At 20.2% G+C, this 21,398-nt stretch overlaps 2 protein-coding genes across 3 annotated transcripts; one reads left to right on the top strand and one right to left on the bottom strand.

Annotated features, from left to right (window-relative positions):
- Positions 1–220: 220 nt before the first annotated feature.
- On the bottom strand, positions 221–10,423 carry LOC122510268 (mitogen-activated protein kinase p38b-like). Of its 2 annotated transcripts, none has more exons than XM_043624776.1 (10): positions 10,126–10,423; positions 7,581–7,710; positions 7,243–7,301; positions 6,591–6,732; positions 5,817–5,979; positions 5,259–5,330; positions 3,545–3,624; positions 1,573–1,651; positions 959–1,132; positions 221–543 (listed from the first exon to the last, which is right to left on the bottom strand). In XM_043624776.1, exons 1-10 carry the CDS (start codon positions 10,227–10,229, stop codon positions 467–469), a joined length of 1,080 nt encoding a protein of 359 aa, XP_043480711.1. In that variant the 5' UTR covers positions 10,230–10,423; the 3' UTR covers positions 221–466. The 2 variants fall into 2 exon arrangements, with proteins under 2 accessions (XP_043480711.1, XP_043480710.1); XM_043624775.1 differs by lacking the exon at positions 3,545–3,624 and adding an exon at positions 4,318–4,397 and having other exon boundaries at positions 10,126–10,422.
- Positions 10,424–12,566: 2,143 nt separating this feature from the next.
- Positions 12,567–18,234, top strand: LOC122510266 (ubiquitin-like protein 7). The gene is made up of 4 exons (XM_043624774.1): positions 12,567–12,819; positions 13,204–13,409; positions 14,277–14,413; positions 16,857–18,234. Exons 1-4 carry the CDS (start codon positions 12,675–12,677, stop codon positions 17,479–17,481), a joined length of 1,113 nt encoding a protein of 370 aa, XP_043480709.1. The 5' UTR covers positions 12,567–12,674; the 3' UTR covers positions 17,482–18,234.
- The last annotated feature ends 3,164 nt before the right edge of the window (positions 18,235–21,398 follow it).

The raw sequence follows: 21,398 nt of genomic DNA, 5'->3' as shown, positions 1-21,398 counted from the left end.
AGTAAAATATTATTTTCTATTCATTACTATTAATAAAACAATTATTACAAAAAAAAATAAAAAACTAAATTAATTAATTCTTATTGGATAATTTATCATAATTAAAATAATTTATTATTCAGTACTGCGATTTTTTTTTATTTTTAGAAGTTTTTCGAAAAAACTAGTTTTTATAACTAAAAAGAAAATAAACTTCTTTTCCTTCTAATTTATTTTTTTGTTTCGTTTTAGTTTCTTTTTAGTTTCTTTTTAGTTCCTTTTTACTTTTACTAAAAAAATAACTAAAAATTAGTAAAAATTCTTACTAAATTCTTACTATTATGAATTAGTGACTCAACTTTTCCCTGCGATTCAAATTCAAAGAGTATGATATTAATTAATTTCTTAAACGTTACTTTTTACAATAATAATAATAATTTTTTTTTAATGTAAAACATTCAATGACTTTTGTACTTTTTTTGTACATCTATGATTTTGTATCACTTGTTGGTGGCACTGGTAATTGTTGAGGTACAAAATTTACAACTTCGTGATAAACAAGTTCTGTAAAAGAAATTTATAACATTCAGCAATTTCGATAACAAATAAATAAATAAAATTCACATAAAAAATGAAGCAAATAAATAATAATTTAAAAAATCAATATAAAAAATGAAGCAAATAAATAATTAGAAAATTAATATAAAAAATGAAGCAAATAAATAATTAAAAAAATTATATAAAAAAAATAAACGTACTACAATTTAAAAAACCAAAAAACCTTCACATCTATTACTAGGAAAAAAATAAATAAAAAATTAATAAAAATAAATAAAATATTGGGTAATAAAAAAATCAAAATATATATATCATTAAAAATATTTTTAAAAATATTTTAAAAAATATTTTTAAAAAAATTATTATTAATATTATTATTATTATTAATTGAATAAATTAATTAAACGGTAAAATTATCGACCTTTCCATTTTTCCACAGGCAAATCCATATCTTCAAAACTCTGATCATAAGCAAGAGAAACCGGCTCGTCTGTTGGATCAGCATATTGTGCAAGATACTGATGAGCGAGAGCTTGTTCGGCTGTGATTCTTTTCTCAGCATCCAATTCCAACATTAATTCTAGTAACTCAATTGCTATTAAATAAAAAAAATTACAAAAAACATTTTTTTATTGTGTAATGAAATTTAAATTATTTCATTTTTAATTTCATTCCACAGTTTTTCTGAAGATGTCAAATTGAGACAAAAAATTTATCAAAATAGTTGCGAAGCAAAGTTTTTTCTCCAAAGATATCAAATTGAGACAAAAAACGTATCAAAATAGTTGCGAAGCAACGTTTTGATACGTTTTTTGTCTCAATTTGATGACTTTAGAAAAACTGTATCGTCAAAATTAATTTACGTATAAAATTTGTTTAATTATTTATTTAAAATAATTGAAATGAAAAAATTCGATGCAAATTTTAAATAATTGAATATTATTCACTCACCTCAATTATGAAATATATAAAAAGAATAAAATATTTTGGGAATAATTCATAACATTGTAAATGAATAATTAACTAAGAACATACCTAGAGGATTTGCACCACGAAAAACATCTTTGAAATTCTTTTTTTTTAAAAGTGGTAAACTTTGAATATAATTCCTCGCCTGGAAAAAAATTAAAACTTAGACACATACACTAATTAACCATAAATTAAACTCGGAATAAAAAAAAGTAGAAAAATTACGAATGAATTTTTTGATAATGATGCAAGAAAAAAAATTATAACAAACAAGAAGTTGATTAACTTGTAACAAGACAAACACAAATAACATGCAGTTCCATTCTTTAATTTTTTAATGATTTTTCTAAATGAAAAAAGAAGGTTGAATTTTTACAATATTAGTTATAGTAAATAATAGAAAAACTATTTTTCTTAATTATTAATATATTATTCTTAGCTAATTAATTAAAAAACTATTTTAAAATTATTTTTCTCAATTATTAATTTATTATTCTTAGCTAATTGATTAAAAAACTATTTTAAAATTATTTTTCTTAATTAATCAATTAATCAATTGATCAATTAATTAATTAATTGAATCGTGAATTTAGAAAAGTAATGAAAAACAAATGTTAATGTTTTATGATTTTTAAAGAAGTTTGAATATCGAGGAGTTGTTTTACAATTTAACAGCTCGTAAATTATTTGGAAAGATTCCAAAATTGAAGAGAAACTCTCAAATTCGAAAAGATGCAAATTTTCAAGATAAACAATTAAAATTAAAAAATTATGTTTACTCTTTCTTTTTTTAGATAATATTACAACAAATCAAAATTATAATTAAAAAATATAATTAAATTTCGATATAAATAACAAGAAATAGAAATAACGACTATAAACAATAATTGTTTTTAAACATTTAAAGTCACTTTTTCTCGAAAAAATTGTTATTTTTAATTTTACAAACAGATGCACACAAACACATGAATCACGTTTCTATTTAAAAATATTAAATATGCAAATTTTCTTTTCTCCATTTTAAACTTGTAAATAAACTGATCGATTTCAAAATTATACAAATAATAAAAAAAAACACTTCTTTGCAAAATAAAATTAATTTCCACTTTCTGAATTGTATTTTTAGCTTTATAATATATTTATAAATAATAATTAAAATAATAATAAAATAGGAAAAATTTTTAATTTCTATTTTCCAACGAGAAATTTTACTAAACTACGTTACAATAATTAAAATAAAAGTTGTATTCTCTAAATTGTATTTTTAGTTTTGAAAATAATTATAAATAACAATAATAATAATATTCATATTATCATTATTATTGGCAATAAAAATTCAAACTTCTTATACGAAAAACATGAATCACAATCTATAATTAAAAAAATGAGTCCAAATGAGAATAAATATTTTCGAGAATGGTAAATTTTACTAAGTTACATATATAATTACAGCAATTGAAAAAATATTAATTATTATAATCTTTACCTAAACTAATTTTTTTACAGTTCACACAAAAAGTGATTAGCACTTTATTTTTTAAGAATAAAATTATAATTCACTTTATCTTAAAAAAAAATTTTCCTAGTTCAAATTAACGAATATTTTTTTCTATGTAAATATTTTTAAAAATTACTAGAATAAAATTAAAAGTAAAATAAATTAATATTCGTATGAAGAAATTAATTTTCTAAATTAATAACAATATATTTTTTAACAAAAAAGTCAAATTTTAACGAAAAAAGAAAAAAATTGTCGTTTATTTGAACGTTCTTGAGAGACATGAAAAAAAAAATCTTTTTTGAAAAATAATTTAGAGTAAAAATATGATAATAATTTTTTGAAAAATAATTTAGAGTTAAAATATGATAATAATTTTTTGAAAAATAATTTAGAGTAAAAATATGATGATAGTTTTTTGAAAAATAATTTAGAGTAAAAATATGATAATAATTTTTCAAATCAATGTAAGTTAGTAATTTTTTTTTATTAATTTTTTTTTTTATTTTGTTTCTATTGTAATAATTTGGAAATTTTTACCTCTTGGCTGGTAACTTTGCTTAAAGTTTCTTCTGTGGGAGTTCCACAGAGCACGAGAACACGTGTTAAATGGTCAATGTCTGCTTAGCGTTAAGGTAAATTAAAAGCGGAGCAAAGGTACACAACATTCTTAACTTTTTTTTTTTTAAATATTTTCGACAATATTAATGAAAAACCATGCATTTGGAGGAAAATTAAAACGAATTACAACATTTTATTAAAATCAAGTGTAGAGGCAAAAAGCACACAAAAAATAATAAGGGATCGTTCACAAACGATATCACGATTTTTTGCGGACTAATTTTTAACCCCTTCTCCTTAATAATTTTTTTCACGTCCATCAAGATTCGAACGTTCAAATAATGAATGACAATTTTTTTTATATTTCCTTAAAATTTGAATTTTGTTAAAAAATATTTTTTGTTGAATTTCAAATTAATATATTTTTATATTTCCTTAAAATTTAATTTTGTTAGAAAATATTTTATTATTATTATTATTATTATTTATTATTATTTATTATTATTATTATTTATTATTATTTATTATTATTATTATTTATTATTATTATTATTATTTATTATTCTTCACCATGAGCGTGACGTAGTTTGTGAACGACCCCTAATTATATATTCTAAAAATGCACAATTATAAAAGCAAAATGTGATATCATGTTAAAAATAAAATTAAAAGGAATGGAAAATTATTTTTTGATACTTTTTTTAGTTGTTAATTTTACGATGATCTCAATTCGACAATAACAAAATACTTACAGACTCAGATGAAATTTTCTGCATAAACTCGTCTCGTGGAGTGCCCAAAATTTCCATTATGAGATTCAATTGATGAATATCTGCTTTTGCTAAGGTTCTACAAAAAATTGTTTTTTTTTCTCCAATATGAATCTCATTAAATCTATTATAATTTATGAACTTTTCTCTAATTCATTTATCTCTTTAAATAAGTAAACGGATTTTTATTTATTATTAATATTTTATTATTTAAATTATAAATAAAACTCAAAAAAAATTAATTTTTTATTCTCTATTAATTAATTATTATTAATTAAGAATAATAATTAATATATATATTAGAGTTACATATTAATATTAAGATAGTGTCAAAGTCCATCCAATTTTTACAAAGAGCTTCAAAGGAAAAATCAAATAAACTTTGGCACCCCCTTAATATATTAATATCATTATCAAAATTAACATATTAAGTCACATATTTATCATAAATAAAAATTAAATAAATAAAAAATAATAAAAATAATAAAAATATTAAATAAAAATTTAATAAATAAATAATTAGAAATGTAATTATAATTACTATATTAAAGAATTGTTTTCTATGAAAAATAAATATCTAAATAATTAAAATATAATAGTAAAAGATATTATATGAGAAAAGCAGATGCAAAAGCATAAAATGAAAATTTCTTTTACTAAATTTATGTGTAATATTTAGCAGAGCCTTAGCAAAAAGCAATTTTGTTAATTTATGATGTTTCTACATATCTATGACAATGAGAAATTTTTTTTTCAAAAATAAATGCGATATGCGGTCAATTGGCAAATGATTGCTAAAATGTTTTGCGTAAACAGCCACTATAATATTAATTAAAACAATGCTAATATTAAAATTTTGCATCTAATAAATAATGTATATTATTATTTTTTTTCTTTTTTTCTTCTTTATATAGAAAGGATACGATCTGTTCCAGGAAACAGTGTCCTTCCTGTTAAAAGTTCAGCCATTATACAACCCACCGACCAAATATCAACTGCAATGTTAAATAAAATAATTGAAAAAACAATAATAATAAAAATAATAATTAAAAAACATTTCAAAAAAAAAATTAATTGCAAATAAAAAATAAATTATACAATTTTTTATTAAATATTGACTTTTTGCTTTTTTAATTAATTTAATTTAATTTTAATTAATATAATTGCAAATAAAAAGTAAATTATACAATTTTTTATTAAATATTGACTTTTTGCTTTTGAATTAGTAAATTTTACGAATAAATAATAATTTCTACTAATTTATCACTAAAATTTACTTTAGTCAAAATTTACTTTCGAATTAGTAAATTTTACTATTATGTAAATTAGTGAAAATGACTATTTATTAGTCAAATTGACTAATTTCAAAGCAAAAAGTCAGTAACTGATTCAAATTGGTAAAAATGTTAGATAGAAGTATTTTTTTAATAATAAAATTATTTCTAATAAAAAAAATTAATTAATTAATTAAAAATCAAAACCTGTTTGATTGTAATGCATCCAATTTAACATAATTTCGGGTGCTCTGTACCATCTTGTTGCAACATAACCAGTCATTTCATTTTCAGTTGGCCTGGCGAGGCCAAAATCCAGTATTTTTAATTCACAGTCTTCATTAACTGCAATATTGGACGGTTTTAAGTCCTAAAAATTAGCCACATTTTATGTTAATAGAGAAAAATAAAATTATCATTAAATACTAATTATTATAATCAAAATAATAAATTGTTTAAACAATAAATAGAAAAACAAATAAATACCAAATTGAAAAAAAATATTTTTTTTAAATAACAAATATACTTAAATATATTGTTATCAAATAATAATAGCTAGATTTTAATTATTATTATCAAGTAATAAATAATTATTATAATTAACATTATCAAGTAAAGATAACTTTTTAAATTAATATTATCAGGTAACAATATTTTTATTATAATTATTATCAAGTAAACAATAAATATTTTAATTATTATTATCAAGTAAAAATAATTATTAGGTACAATTATTATTATGAAGGAACAATAACTATTTCAATTGTTATTAATAAATAATGATAATTCTTTCTAATTTCAATTTAGTGATAAATTTATCTGTCTTCAATTTAAAAGCGAAAATTAGAAATATTTATATAATTAATTATTTGAAACGAATTTCACAAATTATTATATTGAAATTGCATTTTGGCAATTTTCTCACTGCACATTTTTGACGATGAATTTGATTGTAATCCAAATTTTTTAATTTCCACTTACTCTGTGAATAATTCCCGCCGAATGAATGTACTTCAAGCCGCGAAGAATTTGATAGACGAGAAATTGCACATGATCGTCTGAAAGCCTCTGTGTTCTAACGATATTATTAAGATCAGCGCCCATCAGATGCGTCACTAAGTACCTTATTATTTTACAAATTGAAAATTCATTAAAATTCAATCAAAAAAAAAAAAAAATTTATTCTATTAATAAAAAATATATTTTTTAACAAATATTTTACTCTAATATCAAATATTTTTTTCAACCAATTTTTTTTATTTTTATAATATTTATTAAATATAATTATATAATTTTTGTCAATCAAAAAAAAAAAAAAAGAAAAAAAAATATTGCAAAGAAACATCTTTTTTAATAATAAATATATATTTTGAAGAAACATAATTTTTTTAATAAAAAGTATATTATTTGAACAATTATTTTTTTTTAATTTCAAATTTATTTTGTTAAGAAATAAATATTTTCTTAATAACAAATATATATTTTAACTTTAACAAATATTTTTTCTAATATCAAATACATTTTTATAACAAATATTATTTTTAATATCAAATATATTTTATCAAATATCTTTTTATCAAATATTTTTTTTATTATCAAATAAATTTTGTCAATTTTTTTTCTTATTACTTACACTTGTTGAAATTCCTCGAGGGACGTTGCTGGATGAAATACATCCAACAATCCAATTACCTCAATAAATCAAAAGCAATAATTAGAAAATAATTATGACTTTCTATAACTAACAAAATTAATAACAATGTGAGAAAATTTATCAGCTAAAAATAACTGTTTCTTTTTAATTTTCGCAAAGAAAGTAATAAATAATTACCAAGTATAAAATAGAAGAAAAAAAATATAAATAGAAAGAATATAAATAACAATATAAATATAGAAGAAATTTTGTGAAAAATAAAAACTAAAAAAATTTAATGAAACGAGAATATTCAAAATTTTTTGTTGTAAACTTACATTTTCGTGATTCATGTGTTTGAGCATTCGTAATTCTCTATAAGTTCGTTTAGCATGGACGGCAGATTGAAAGGGACGTGCTAATTTTTTTATAGCTACTTTTTGACCAGTTGTAACGTCCACTGCAGAACTGAGTAAAAAAAAGTATTTTAAATATTTTTAAATATTTTCTTAAAAAAAAATATAAAAATATTTATATAAAAATTTAAAATTTATATAAAAATATAAAAAATATAAAATACTTTTTTCTATTTCATTTAATTTGTATTTTGTTTTACGACAAAAAAAATTTATTTTGTTACAAAAAAAAATATTTTTAGATAAAAAAAACTTATTTTACGACAAAAAAAAATATTTTTAGATAAAAAAACTTATTTTACGACAAAAAAATTACTGTACGACAAAATAAATTATTTTTTGTATTAAAAAAATTAATTTCAATTATTTTTTTCGGATGTAGTAAATTTTCGAAAAATATTTATGCTGAAGAAGTATTTCGTTTGTGTGAACGTTCGAAACTTTATAGAAAATTATAAGTAATTAATAATTGCTCGCAATAAATAATTAACTTACATTATTTTATCAAAAACAACAGTAATTATATATTTTCAAAAATAGAATATTTAATGAACCTCATAATAATTTTCAAAACGTTAGTATATTAATATAATTTTTCATTCATTTTTGTCTTCAATTTTTAATTCATAAAAACTTTTAACATTTTTCCTCTTTTATAATTTATATTGAATAGTAATATTAAAGAAAAATTACTTAAAAATTTTTTGAATAGAAACATTTTTCACTTTTAGTAATTTAGTATTTTTTTATTATAGTATTTTATTTAATATTTTATTACTTTTAGTAATTTTTTAATTTGTTTATCATTCAATTTTTACTAATTAGTGGAAAAGAACGCTAATTATTTTTCTTTTTCGGATAATTTATTTATTTATTTATTTAGATTCATAATAAATTTTTAAAAATATTTATGTAGCGAAAAAACTTTATTCTTTAAACTTTATTTTTTCTTTAACTTTTTAATGAATATTCAAAACTTTTGAAAAATAAAATTAATTAAAAATTGCTAAAAAAAATATCGAAAATATTTTAATTAATTTATCAATTAATTAAAAAAAAATGTAATTAAATAAAAATAAAAAAATAAATACAAAATTCTTTGAATAAAAAATAGATTCTTTTTCTCAAAGTTATTTTTTAATTTGTTTATCAATCAATTATTACAAATTAACAATAAGAAAAAGAATAATAGAAGATAATAAAAACTAAGAATGAAAAATTTTTCCAATCTTTTTTCATATGCAAAATTTTTTTTCTCGACACTTGATAAAATATTTTCCTCTTTTCTATAAAGACAATTAAATTACAAAAAAAAAAAAAAAAAAAAAAAAAAAAAAAAAAAAAAAAAAAAAAATTTCAATTAAATTTGCGACAATTGGAATAATTGTAATAAAATGATAATAATTGTGCCACATGTTTTCTGTTGACATATAATAGAAGGGCACCTGTTATAGGTCAACCTGTCATACGTGCAGGTTTTCTAAACTTAAATCCTTCAAGGCAACTTAAAATAATATGAACAGAGGTCAGAATAAGATAATTTTTACAAGTCTTTTAATACACTTTATCACTGACTCGCCATCAAAAAAGCAAAAAATCACAATTTAACGATAATTCCATTTATCACGAACAAAAGCAAATAAATATTCACCTTATCTTATGAGGAGCATTAAACCAGGTAATTAGTTAAGCAAAAAAAAAATTTTCATATATGTGTAAAATTATTATCATTATGAGGAAAATTAGAAATTATTAAAATTAGTAATCAAAATTTTTAATTAATTTAAATTAATTTAAATTAATTAAAAATTACTTAATTCCAAAAAAAAATTTGTCATATATGTGTAAAATTTTTATCAATATAAGAAAAATTAGAAATTATTACAATTAGTAATTAAAATTTTAAAAAATTGAAAAATTAATTTAAATTAAAAAATTATTATTACGATTAAAAATTAGAAATTCTTTTAATTGAAAATAAGAATTGAAAAGTAATTTAAAACTATAAAAATTAAAAAAAAAATATTATAATTAAAAATTAGCAAATACAGAAAATAGCAAATGAAAATTAAAAAAAAAAAAATGAAAACAAACTATTTATTTGGGTAAAAGAAAATCGAGAAAATTTATAACTCCAAATGCCAAGAAAATTCTTGGCTATAATTTATTTTGTTTTTAATGCCGCCAATTTTAGAAAGTCTAAAATAGTATAATGCCGAGAATGATAAGTGTTTCATGCAATTGACACTGTGTTGCTCAACAAAAATATACAATCCGCCTCACTATATGTACATTTTTTCATTAAAATATATCAAAAATTCATTTGGAAAAAAAGAGGAAAAATACTAAAAATCAAAAGAACTATTCTCTATCTTTTAAACCTCACCCCTCCTATTATTTAAAAATAGCACCTTTTTTTTTACTTTTCGTTTCAAAATTATAGTGAATAATTTTTATTTTTTCTTACCAAACTTGTCCATAGGCACCAGAACCCACCGGGGTTAGCATTTGATATCGCTCTGGAACTTCCCATTCCGTTCTATTGATCTCAATTTTATGAAATCGTGGCATTTTTCACTCAATTATTGTTCCACTTTTAATCACAGATAAATAAATAAAATTGCACTTTTTTAATATCACGTTGAAACTTGTGAAAAAAATAGTATTTTTTCTTTTTAAAAAAAAAACAGTCTCTATAACATGACAAGAGGCGCCTTCAGTCTAGTCTGTTACCACTTACTATTCAGATGTGTCTTTCACAATAAATTTCTCGACACACAATGCGTGGGCAACTTGAAATATTTCCAAAGACGCACGCGCGCGACATTATTGCATGAGAACCGCTACATTTCAAATTTTTTTTTTTTTAATAATTTAATTATCATATTGATAAATTAATAAATGTTTAAATATTAAAAATAAAAAAATATTAAATATTAAAAATTAAATATTAAAAATTAAATATTAAATATTAAATATTAAAAATTAAATATTAAAAATTAAATATTAAATATTAAATATTAAATATTAAAAATTAAATATTAAATATTAAATATTAAGTATTTAATATTAAATATTAATAATATTAAAGTAAATATTTAAATAACAATAATAAATTAATAATAATAATAAATTTCATCAATAAAAATAATAATTCTTACTTTTTTCAATTTTTTATGATTGCTTTTGTAATTTATTTTTATTAACCACCCAGTATATTGCAGAAATTTTTTTTATATTATAACTATGATATTAATTACTTGTATCAATAAATATAACAATTTTTTATTTTTATTTACCACCCAGTATATTGCAGATAATTTTTTTCATAAAATTCTATTTCTAATCAATTAATAATATTAATTTCGTCAATAAAAATAGTTCTTTAACTTTCTTTAATTTTTTATGATGTTGAAAAAAACAGACATTTTTTTATAACATTATAATTGTTATTAATTAATTTTTATCTATGAATATAAATTTTTTTCGATTTTTTTATGTTTATTTGCCATCCAGTATATTGCACAGAAAATGTTTTGTTGATAAAATTCTAATTGTAATTTTAATTAATTAATAATTAATTTCATCAATAAATGTATTGAATTTCGTTTTTTTTAATTTTAATGTTTGTTCTCATTCTTTATTTTTATTTACCACCCGTTATATTGTAAAACATTTCTTCTATAATATTATAATTATCAAATTAATTAATCGTATAAAAAATAGTATAAAAATAAATGTAGAAAATTAAAAAGAGAATTCTTTTTTCAATTTTCTATATTTATTTTTATTTACCACCCAGTGTATTGCAAAAAAAAATTGTTCACAAAATTATGATTTCGTGATTTTTAATTATAATTGTTATATTAATTTAATTTCATCAAGAAATATAATAAATTTTATTTTTTTCAATTTTTTATATTGATTTTTATTTGACACTCGGTATATTGTACTAATTTTAATTATATAGTTTAATTTTATTTTAATTGAATTTTTTCAATTTTTATATTTAATTTTTTTTTTATTTATTTTTATTTACCACCCAGTATATTGCAAAAGAATTTTCATTACAAATTATAATATTGTAATATTAATTAATTTCATCAAGAAATATATTAATTTTTATTTTTTTGTATTTATTTTTATTTGACACCCGGTATATTGTAGAAATTTTTTTTCATAATATTACAATTATGATACTAATTAACTTCACTAATGTACTAATTTTATTTTAATTGAATTTTTTTTAAATTTTTATATTTATTTCTTTCATTTTTCAATCACTTTTAATAGTAAATATAAAAAAAATAATATTTAAAAAACTATTTTATAATATAAAAAATAAAATAATAGTAAAAATAATTATTATAAAAATAGTAGTAGTAGTAATAATAATAGTAATAATAGTAACTGTAATAATAAATTAAAAGTAACAAAATAAATTAATTAAAATTTAGAAATATTTTTGGAACTTAAAATATATAATAAAAATTTATTTATGTAAATATTCATATATTAAGTAAATAAATACTAATAAATTAAATAAACTATAAATTAATTATTAAATTTAATTAAACACTGTAAATATTTTTATTCTTCATTTTATTCTTTACTTTTGAATTTCTATAATATTTAATTTCTGCATTCAATTTTTTTTAATATTATTTGTTATTAGTTATTATTATTTTATATTATTTAAAATAAACTACTTAAAATTTTTTAATTCAGAATTAGAGAGATTTAAATTTCCAAGAAGGAGTAATAGTACTACGTGTGTACTCTACTACAGGTTGTGAGCCAATGAAAACACAGAATTCATTCATTCATTAATAAACGGGACAGCCAATAGGAACGTGACATAAACAAAGATGTCTGACATTTTACACATCAGCTGTTTGTTGTCATTCAGTCATTGACGTTTGTAACTTACTGCTGTATCACTGCGTTCTTATTCGCTCTCACACAAAGGAAATTCTTCTCATTTTTCTTTATTTTGAAAATTGAAAAACAACAAAAATGAGTATGGAAATTGTGTTAAATTATCGTTTATTAATTCAAGCATCAACGCCAATTAAAATAAGTGATGTGAATTTAAAAAATAAAGTCGAAGAACTGAGAAATGAGGCAGCAGGGAAAACTAACCTCAAAAAGGATACATTCGGTAATATTAAGATGGAAAATTTACCCTAAATTTGATAATTTTCAATATTTTTTATTACCCTCTTTGGTGGTGTTATCTTCCTTTTTTTATTTTTGTAAATTCAAAAAGTTGGGAAAATTTTATTACTATAATAGAGAATGTAGAAAATATGGAAGTGTCGAGTGGAACAAAGCGAGTGTAAACAAAGACGATATTTTGGTCCAGAGGACTTTAATCGAGACTATTATTATTAAAAGAAAAATGGAAATTAATTAATTGGAAGAATTAACATTATAAACGCTAATTAAATAATAAATATATTTAATAATAATAAAAAAAACATATATATATATATATACTTGGTCCAAATTCGGAAATACTAAAATTAGTTTTCTTTGTTTACAGAATTAATTTATTGCGGTTGCATTTTGGAGGATGATACTACTCTCGAGTCGTGTGGGTTAAAAAATGGTGCAATGATTCATGTGCTGAGGAAGAAAATTCCAGAAGAACCAGTTCTTGTTAAACCTTTTTCCGACAATAATATTTCTCAACTTGCAAGTGCATTTCGATCATTCAATGAAAATCCAGCTCTTAGAAGTGCTCTACACGTAAGTAAAACTACATTGAAAAAGTTCATAATGTTTATAATCAACGATTAAGAGAAAAAATATTTTCCAGACAAAAAAATTCTATTGTTTTTCCTCTGGAAATTATTTTTAAAAACTTGACAAGGAATTAATACAGAAAATATTTTTCACACGAATAACATTAGAATTTTTCTTTTTAAAAAGTTGAGAAGAAATTAATGGAAAAAATATTCTCCATACGAAGAACAATAGAATTTTTCTGTTTAGAAAAATTGACCAGAAATTAATAGAAAGAAATTTACTCTCCAAGCAAAAAACAATAGAATTTTTCTTTATAAAAACTTGATAAGAAATTAATAAAAAAAAAAGTTGACAAGAAATTAATGGAAAAAATATTTTTAAGACAAAAAATTCTATAGATTTTCGTCTGAAAAATATTTTCAAAAACTTGACAAGAAGTTAATAAAGAAAATATTTTCCACACGAAGAACAAGAGAATTTTTCTTTTTAAAAAGTTGACAAGAAATAAATAGAAAAAATATTTTCCATACAAAAAACAATAGAATTTTTCTTTTTAGAAATTTTATAAGAAATTAATAAAAAAAAAAGTATATTCTAAAGAAAAACAACAGAATTTTTCAAAAGTTGACAAGAAAATTGTAGAAAATATTCTTCACATGAAAAACAATAAAATTTCTCTTTAAAAAATAGTTGATAAGAAAAATTTGAAAAAATTTTTTCAGGCGAATAAAAATTCGCTTAAAAAAGTATTTTTTCTTAATTCGTTAATTATAAACGTTGTGAACTTCACCAATTTAGTAAAACTGAGAAAAAAAAACAAATGTCCAGAGTTTTTGAGTAAAAAATAATCGAAAAATTAATTTTTAGCGTCTAAGCAAAAGGCCTGAAGTGATACAAAATATTATATCATCGTCTCCGGGTCTTGGAGAGGACACTGTCGCAATTGCAATGCTACAGGATCCTGATTTAATGGCTCATTTCACAGATCCTGCAACTGTGAAAAGGTAAATCCGAATTTTCCTAAAGTTTCGAATCTAAAATTTCTAAAATTCAAATTTTCGAATCAAAATTCCGTTAATTCTTACCTATTTTGTAAACTTTTTGTAATATTTTCTATGAAAACTAATTTTTAAAAATGTTTAATTGATTTTATATTTCAATAAATGTATAAAAAATTATTGCAAATATTTAAATTCATTCTAAGAATTTAATTAGAATTTCATTCGAAAGAATTGAAATCTCACAATGGATTTTATTAAATTTTTGGATAAGAATTGAATTTTTTCAAAAAATTTTGTTATTTACGAAGATAATTGAATTCTTGTCTTCTTGTCAAGTTTTTTATTTAAATTTTTGAAAATAATTGAATGTTTTCGGAGAATTTTATTATTTATGAAAATAATTGAATTCTTTTCAAGTATTTTATTTAAATTTTGGAAAATAATTAAATTCCTGTCTACAATTTCGTTATTTACTTTCGATAATAATTGAATTTCTACGAGAAATTTAAATATTTTTAAATGTAATTCAATTCTTGACAAGAATTAAAATTTTTTTGAAAAATAATTGAATTTCTACGAGAAATTTAAATATTTTTAATGCTAATTCAATTCTTGACAATAATTAAAATTTTTGAAAATAATTGAATTTTTGCGAAGAATTTCATTGCAATTTTTTAAGAATAATTGAATCTTGTCGAGAAATTTTATTACAATTTTTGAAAATAATTTAATTCCTGCGAAGAATTTCGTTATTTATGAAGACAATTAAATTCTTGACAAGAATTTCATTACAATTTTCAATAATAATTGAATATCCAAGGAATTGAAATATTTTTAAAGGTAATTCAATTCTTAATAAGAATTAAAATTTGTTTGAAAAATAATTGAATTTCTACAAGGAATTTAAATATTTTTAAAGCTAATTCAATTCTTGACAATAATTAAATTTTTTTTTGAAGATAATTCAAATTCTTGCCAAGAATTTTTATTGAATTTTTTAAAAATAATTGATTTCTTGCGAAGAATTTTATTTATTTTTCTTTGAGAATAATTGAATTCCTGCCTAAAATTTTGTTATTTATGAAGATAATTAAATTCGTGAGAAGAATTTTATTACAATTTTCGATTATAATTGAATTCCTGCGAAGAATTTTGTTATTTATGAAGATATTGAATTCTTGCCAAGATTTTTATTTAAATTTTTAAAAATAATTGCATTCTTGCTTAAAATTTTGTTATTTATGAAGATAATTGAATTCTTGAGAAGAATTTTATTACAATTTTCGATTATAATTGAATTTCTGCAAAGAATTTTCATATTTATGAAGATAATTGAATTCTTGCCAAGATTTTTATTGAATTTTTTGAAAATAATTTAATTTCTGCGAACAATTTTGTTATTTATGAAGATAATTGAATTTATGAGAAGAAGTTTATTAAATTTTTTAAAAATACTTGAATTTTTGCGAAGAATTTTTTTATTTATTTATTTATTTATTTCTGCGACGAATTTTAATATTTTTAAAGGTAATTAAATTTTAATTAAGATAATTTATACAATTTTTGAAAATAATTAATTTTCTACGAAGAATTTTATTATTTATGAAGATAAGTACATTCTTGCCAGGAATTTTGTTGAATTTTTTAAAAATAATTGAATTCCTGCGAAGAATTTTCTTATTTATGAAGATAATTGAATTCTTGCCAAGATTTTTATTGAATTTTTTGAAAATAATTGAATTTCTGCAAACAATTTTAATATTATTAAAGATAAGTGATTTCTTTCCCAGATTATTTTTAAGAACTGAAAGAAAAAATACTCTTTATCTAGAAAACAATATTTTTTGTTTACCAATTTTTCTGTTTTAAATATCTTGGATCAAGAAATTTTATTAAAGTTTCATTTTATTTTATTTTATTTTATTAAAACAAAATCATTTCCAGAAATAATTTTACTATTTAATTTGGTTTTAATTTTTTTTAGAAAAAAACTTGAATAGAAAAATAATTTTTCTTCTAATTCGATGATTACAAACGTTTTCAAATTCAGCAACCAACTTCACCAAATTTCGTTCATTCAAACGTTAGCAAAATAAATTAGGAATATATAATTAGTGAATAAATAATTCTTGATAAATTAGGAACATAAATCCGAGAATAATAATTTGATGAAATACGAAAGAGAAATTATAATAATATTATAATTTAATTGTAATGATAATTCTACAGTTTTCTATAGAATGTCTATGGAAATTAATCTCATCAAATTATTATTTGTAGAAGTACAAAAAAGAAATTCTAATAATAATCGAATTGTAATGATAATTCTACAATTTTCTGTAGAATTTCAACGGAAATTATTCTCTCATAAAATTATTATTTTCTGAAGTACAAAAAAGAAATTCTAACAATAAACAAATTATAATGATAATTCTCCAATTTCCAGAATTGCCGAACTACATCCACTGCTTGTCGAAGCAGCACAACACATTTCAACCGCCGTTCACGAGGAAGCACACAATGCAGCAACAAATTCAGATCCTTCCAATTCAAATGCCTCAACAACAGCCTATTCCTACAGTTTGGATAATATGAGTGACGACGAGGAAATGGCCGGCGATTCATCGCAATCGTCAGATTCAACACAACCCTCACTATTAAATAGATTTCCATCGAATTCGGCTGTGACCACTGCTCAATTGGCCGCAGCACTATCGAGAACTGGCGCTCGAGGATTTCCCTACACTGGCACACTATCATCATCATCGTCCTCATCATCTTCCCGAGCGAATAGAAATTCAGGTGTCATCACAACCGAAATGTTCTCACAGGCAATGCAACAAGCATTCGCATTCACTCCAATTCAATCATCGAATAATGCCTCGACACCATCGACGCCAACATCAACAACAACAACAACAACACAATCAGTCGACATTCAAAGACAATTAGCGCAAATGCACGAAATTGGACTTTTAGACGATTCAGTTAATCTTCAGGCGCTTCAAATCACCAATGGCGATGTGCAAGCGGCCATTGAATTAGTTTTCAGTGGATTCAGTGATAATTAAATTAACATTTCATCATTCGAATTACAGTTTTCCCATTTGGAGAATTTTAATTTCAATGATTCAAAAAAAAAAAAATCATTTACTTAGTAATCTTTTAAGTTAGACTTTAAATCGTGTAAATGGTCTCTTTCTTTTTTGGGAAACAATTCGAGTTCAGTCTTCTTTGTAAATTTCAAACTTCACTTATCTTTCGTTTTCATATTTTACTTTCCTGTCTATTTATTTTCTTACTTTTCTGTCGTTTTTTCTTGTTTCTTTCTTTTCTTTCCTTACTTTTCTTTACTTTTCGTTCTAAATGAAAATAATTTCCTGTCGTTTATTTATTCTCTTACTTTTCTCTCATTTCTTTTCTTACTTTTCGTTCTAAATGAAAATCATTTTTTCCATTTCCTCGAAAATCAAAACACTTTCGCAAAACTCGAATTTAGGATTTTTATTTAAAAACAAAGAAGAGACTTGCACTATAGGCCTTAAATTATTGAATGTGTGAAAGTTTTTCATATTTTGTTTAACATTTTCTTTCCACCAAAAATCTAAAATTTGATTATTTCGATTGTCAACCATTTTTTTTTTCAAATTCTAATTGTTACGCTAAAAATTATATTACGTACCAACAAAGAACTTGCAACTTCACTTTACTAAAAAAGTAAATGCCAGAAAAACAAAAATTCCATTTTGAATTTATCGAATTTTTAAATTACAAATTACAAAACTTCAAAATTAAAATTAATAATAATATTAATAATGTTTTATATTATAAATATTATTATTAAATAAATTAATAATAAATGAACTAAAATAACTTTAATTAAAAATCATTAGTAATAAATTCGTTTATATCATTAAAATAAATTTATTTGGGTTTTTTGAATGAAAAAATTGAAAAATTCAATATTTTCCAAAAAAAAAGGACATGAAAATAAAAATTAATTCACAATAAATAAACTAAATTATAATAAATAAAAAAGCGAAATTAAAAAAAAGAAAATTGAAAACTATAATAATTTATATTTGGATTTTTCCTGAAAAGAAAATGAATTTAAACAAAAGCGAGAGACAATTCAAACGCATAATTATTTTCTAGAAAGTTTCGCTCGATTAAAAAGCAATGGAAAAGAACTTTCAAAAAACTGACTGATATATCGTTGGTTGCTAAGCAATCAATAGAATTAATATTATATAGTAATAATAAAAAATAAATTAATGCGAATTTTTTGTTGTTGTCCTAAATCAGTTAAAATCGCTTACATTAACAAATTTTTGAAAAAAAAAATAATTTCTATTGTATAGCTAAAAATAAATCGCAGTTATCACTATTACTAGCTAATAGTCAAACTGTACTCAAGCCAAGTTTCTACGTCTAATATGTACGTGCATTGTATACAAAAAATATTCGATTATAATCAGTGATTTTTAAAGTCATGTCATCGTTAGTCGTGCAGACTAAAACTTTATTTTTTCTTCTTCAAATTTCCAACCAAACATTTATAACGCAGACGGAAAATAAAGAGAAATTCTAAAGTAATTCAAGTTTATAAAATCGCTTCCATTTTATAATGATATATAATAGAAAATATAATTTATAAACTTGCATTTTATTTACGAAAATATAAAATTACATTTTTTATACAATAAAATCGCATTTTGTACACAAAAATATAAAATCGCATTTTGTATACAAAAAAAATAAAAAGACATTTTGTATACAAAAATTTTGTAAAAGTACAATTTTAAAACTATGAAAAAAAATTTTTTAATTTAAATAACAAGAAAAAATAAAGAATCAACAGAAACGTCAATTTTAATGTGCATTACAATTATTATAATTTTTTTCAAAACGAAATAGTAATAGAATTTTTTTTCTCTGTAAAATAAGAGTTTAAATATTTTCGTTCTTTTTTTTTGATAAAATTAACAATTAATGAAAGTAAATAATTAAAATCTGTAACTTTCTGAAATCGTATTTTTCACATTATCGATATTAACATGTACAGTTTTTAAGAAGAATGAACTGTAATTTTTTTTTCTGTGACTACATTAATATTGTAGCTACAAGGAAATAAAAGGAAAAGTGTTATATACTATTACGACTTTTTTTATATACAACTTTCTCACCTCTGGCAAACTTTTAAAGTTCAAAAAAAAAAAAAAAAATTAGAAATTCAGGTTTGAAAATAAATGCAGGAAAAATTCAATTATGGAAATTCAAAAATATTAAAAAGGTAAAAATTCTAAATTCAATTATTTTTCTTTACAAAATTAGCAACTTTTTAGTACATTCATAAAAATTGAAAATTATCCTAATTTTTAATTATTTTTTCCTAAATTTATTTCTTTTAAAAGTTCAAAAAAAATTTTTTTTGCAAAATTAGAAACTTTTTTTTGACAAATTTAGCAAAATCGAAAAGTTTCCTAACTTATTTCTTTCAAAAAATCAAAAATTTTTTTGCAAAATTAGCAACTCTTGGCAAATTCATCAAAATTGAAAATTTTTCTATTTTTTAATTATTTTTTCCTAATATTTCTTTCAGAAGTTCAAAAAAAATTTTTTTTGCAAAATTAGAAACTTTTTTTGGCAACTTCAGCAAAATTGAAAGTTTTCCTTATTTTAAATTCATTTTCCCTAATTTATTTCTTTCAAAAGTTCAAATAAATTTTTTTTAGTAAAATTAGAAACTTTTTTTGACAAATTCAGCAAAATCAAAAAATTCCCTAATTTCTTTCTTTCAAAAAATCAAAAAATTTTCTGCAATATTAGTAACTCTTTTGACAAATTCAGAAAAATTGATAATTTTTCTAATTATTAATTATTTTTTTCCAATTTATTTCTTTCGAAACTTTAATCTTATTAGAAATATATATTTTTTTTAATAAATTATACAAACTTTTCTTACCGTCGATGATTATTTATTTTAATAAATTTGTAAAACGACTGAAGATATTTTTCTGTCTTCATAATATCAGTAAGAATAAGATTTTTCATAAAATTATTCCATTCCAATGGTCCATAAATATTAAGCACTTACCCTGCAACAAAAAAAGAAAATTTCAAATTATTAAACAATTTTTTTAGTATTTTTTCCATTTTCATTAAAATATGTAACATAATGAGATAATTTTTTTGAGGGATTTTTGAAAATTCCCTCAAATATTTTTGTCTAAAAATTGTCATATTAATGGAAATCTAATTTAATTTTTCGAAAATTATTTAAATAATAATAAAAATTAATTTAAGGAATTTTTTTTCAATTAAAATTTATATTTAATTTGTAAATTTAATTTTAAATTCTAAAATTATTATTATTATAATTAGTATTGTTATTATTATTTATAAACTATTATTTAAACTATTTACTTATAAATTTTTAGAAAGTTTATATCGTTTTTGCTAAAATTAACCAAAATAATAATAATAATAATAATAATAATAATAATAATAATAATATAACTAACTTTTTTCTTTTTCCCTTTTTTTCTTTTCTTCTTTTCTCTTTCTTTTTCAATAAATTATTTAAATTCTACGAATTCTACTAATAAATATTTTTAAAAATCTATTATAAATAATTAGTAACTTTTTATTATTTAAAAAGAAAAACAAAAAATCTGTAATTAATTCTAAATTCTGAAAACTTTTAATAATTCAGATTTAGAGAATGATTTTTATATTTCTTTTTTATTTTTTTACTTGAAAACAGTATGAAAGGCAAACTAAAGACTAAACTCTCACATTTTTTTCCATACGCAAGAACTTTTTAAATATTTATAAATCAAGAAATCATACACAGTCTTTATTCGAGAATAAAACATAAAGAAAATACAACTAATAACAGTTTTTGTATTTATGAATTTCAAACTCAATTATATCGAGTATAGAAAAAAACGAAAATAGAAAAATTACATGCTTCAATATTATATTG

This window comes from Leptopilina heterotoma, unplaced genomic scaffold (assembly GCF_015476425.1).
Source record: "Leptopilina heterotoma isolate Lh14 unplaced genomic scaffold, ASM1547642v1 Lhet_68, whole genome shotgun sequence".
Taxonomy (NCBI): domain Eukaryota; kingdom Metazoa; phylum Arthropoda; class Insecta; order Hymenoptera; family Figitidae; genus Leptopilina; species Leptopilina heterotoma.
Note: the sequence above shows the minus strand (reverse complement) of the source record. Positions and strands in the feature narration are given on the sequence as shown.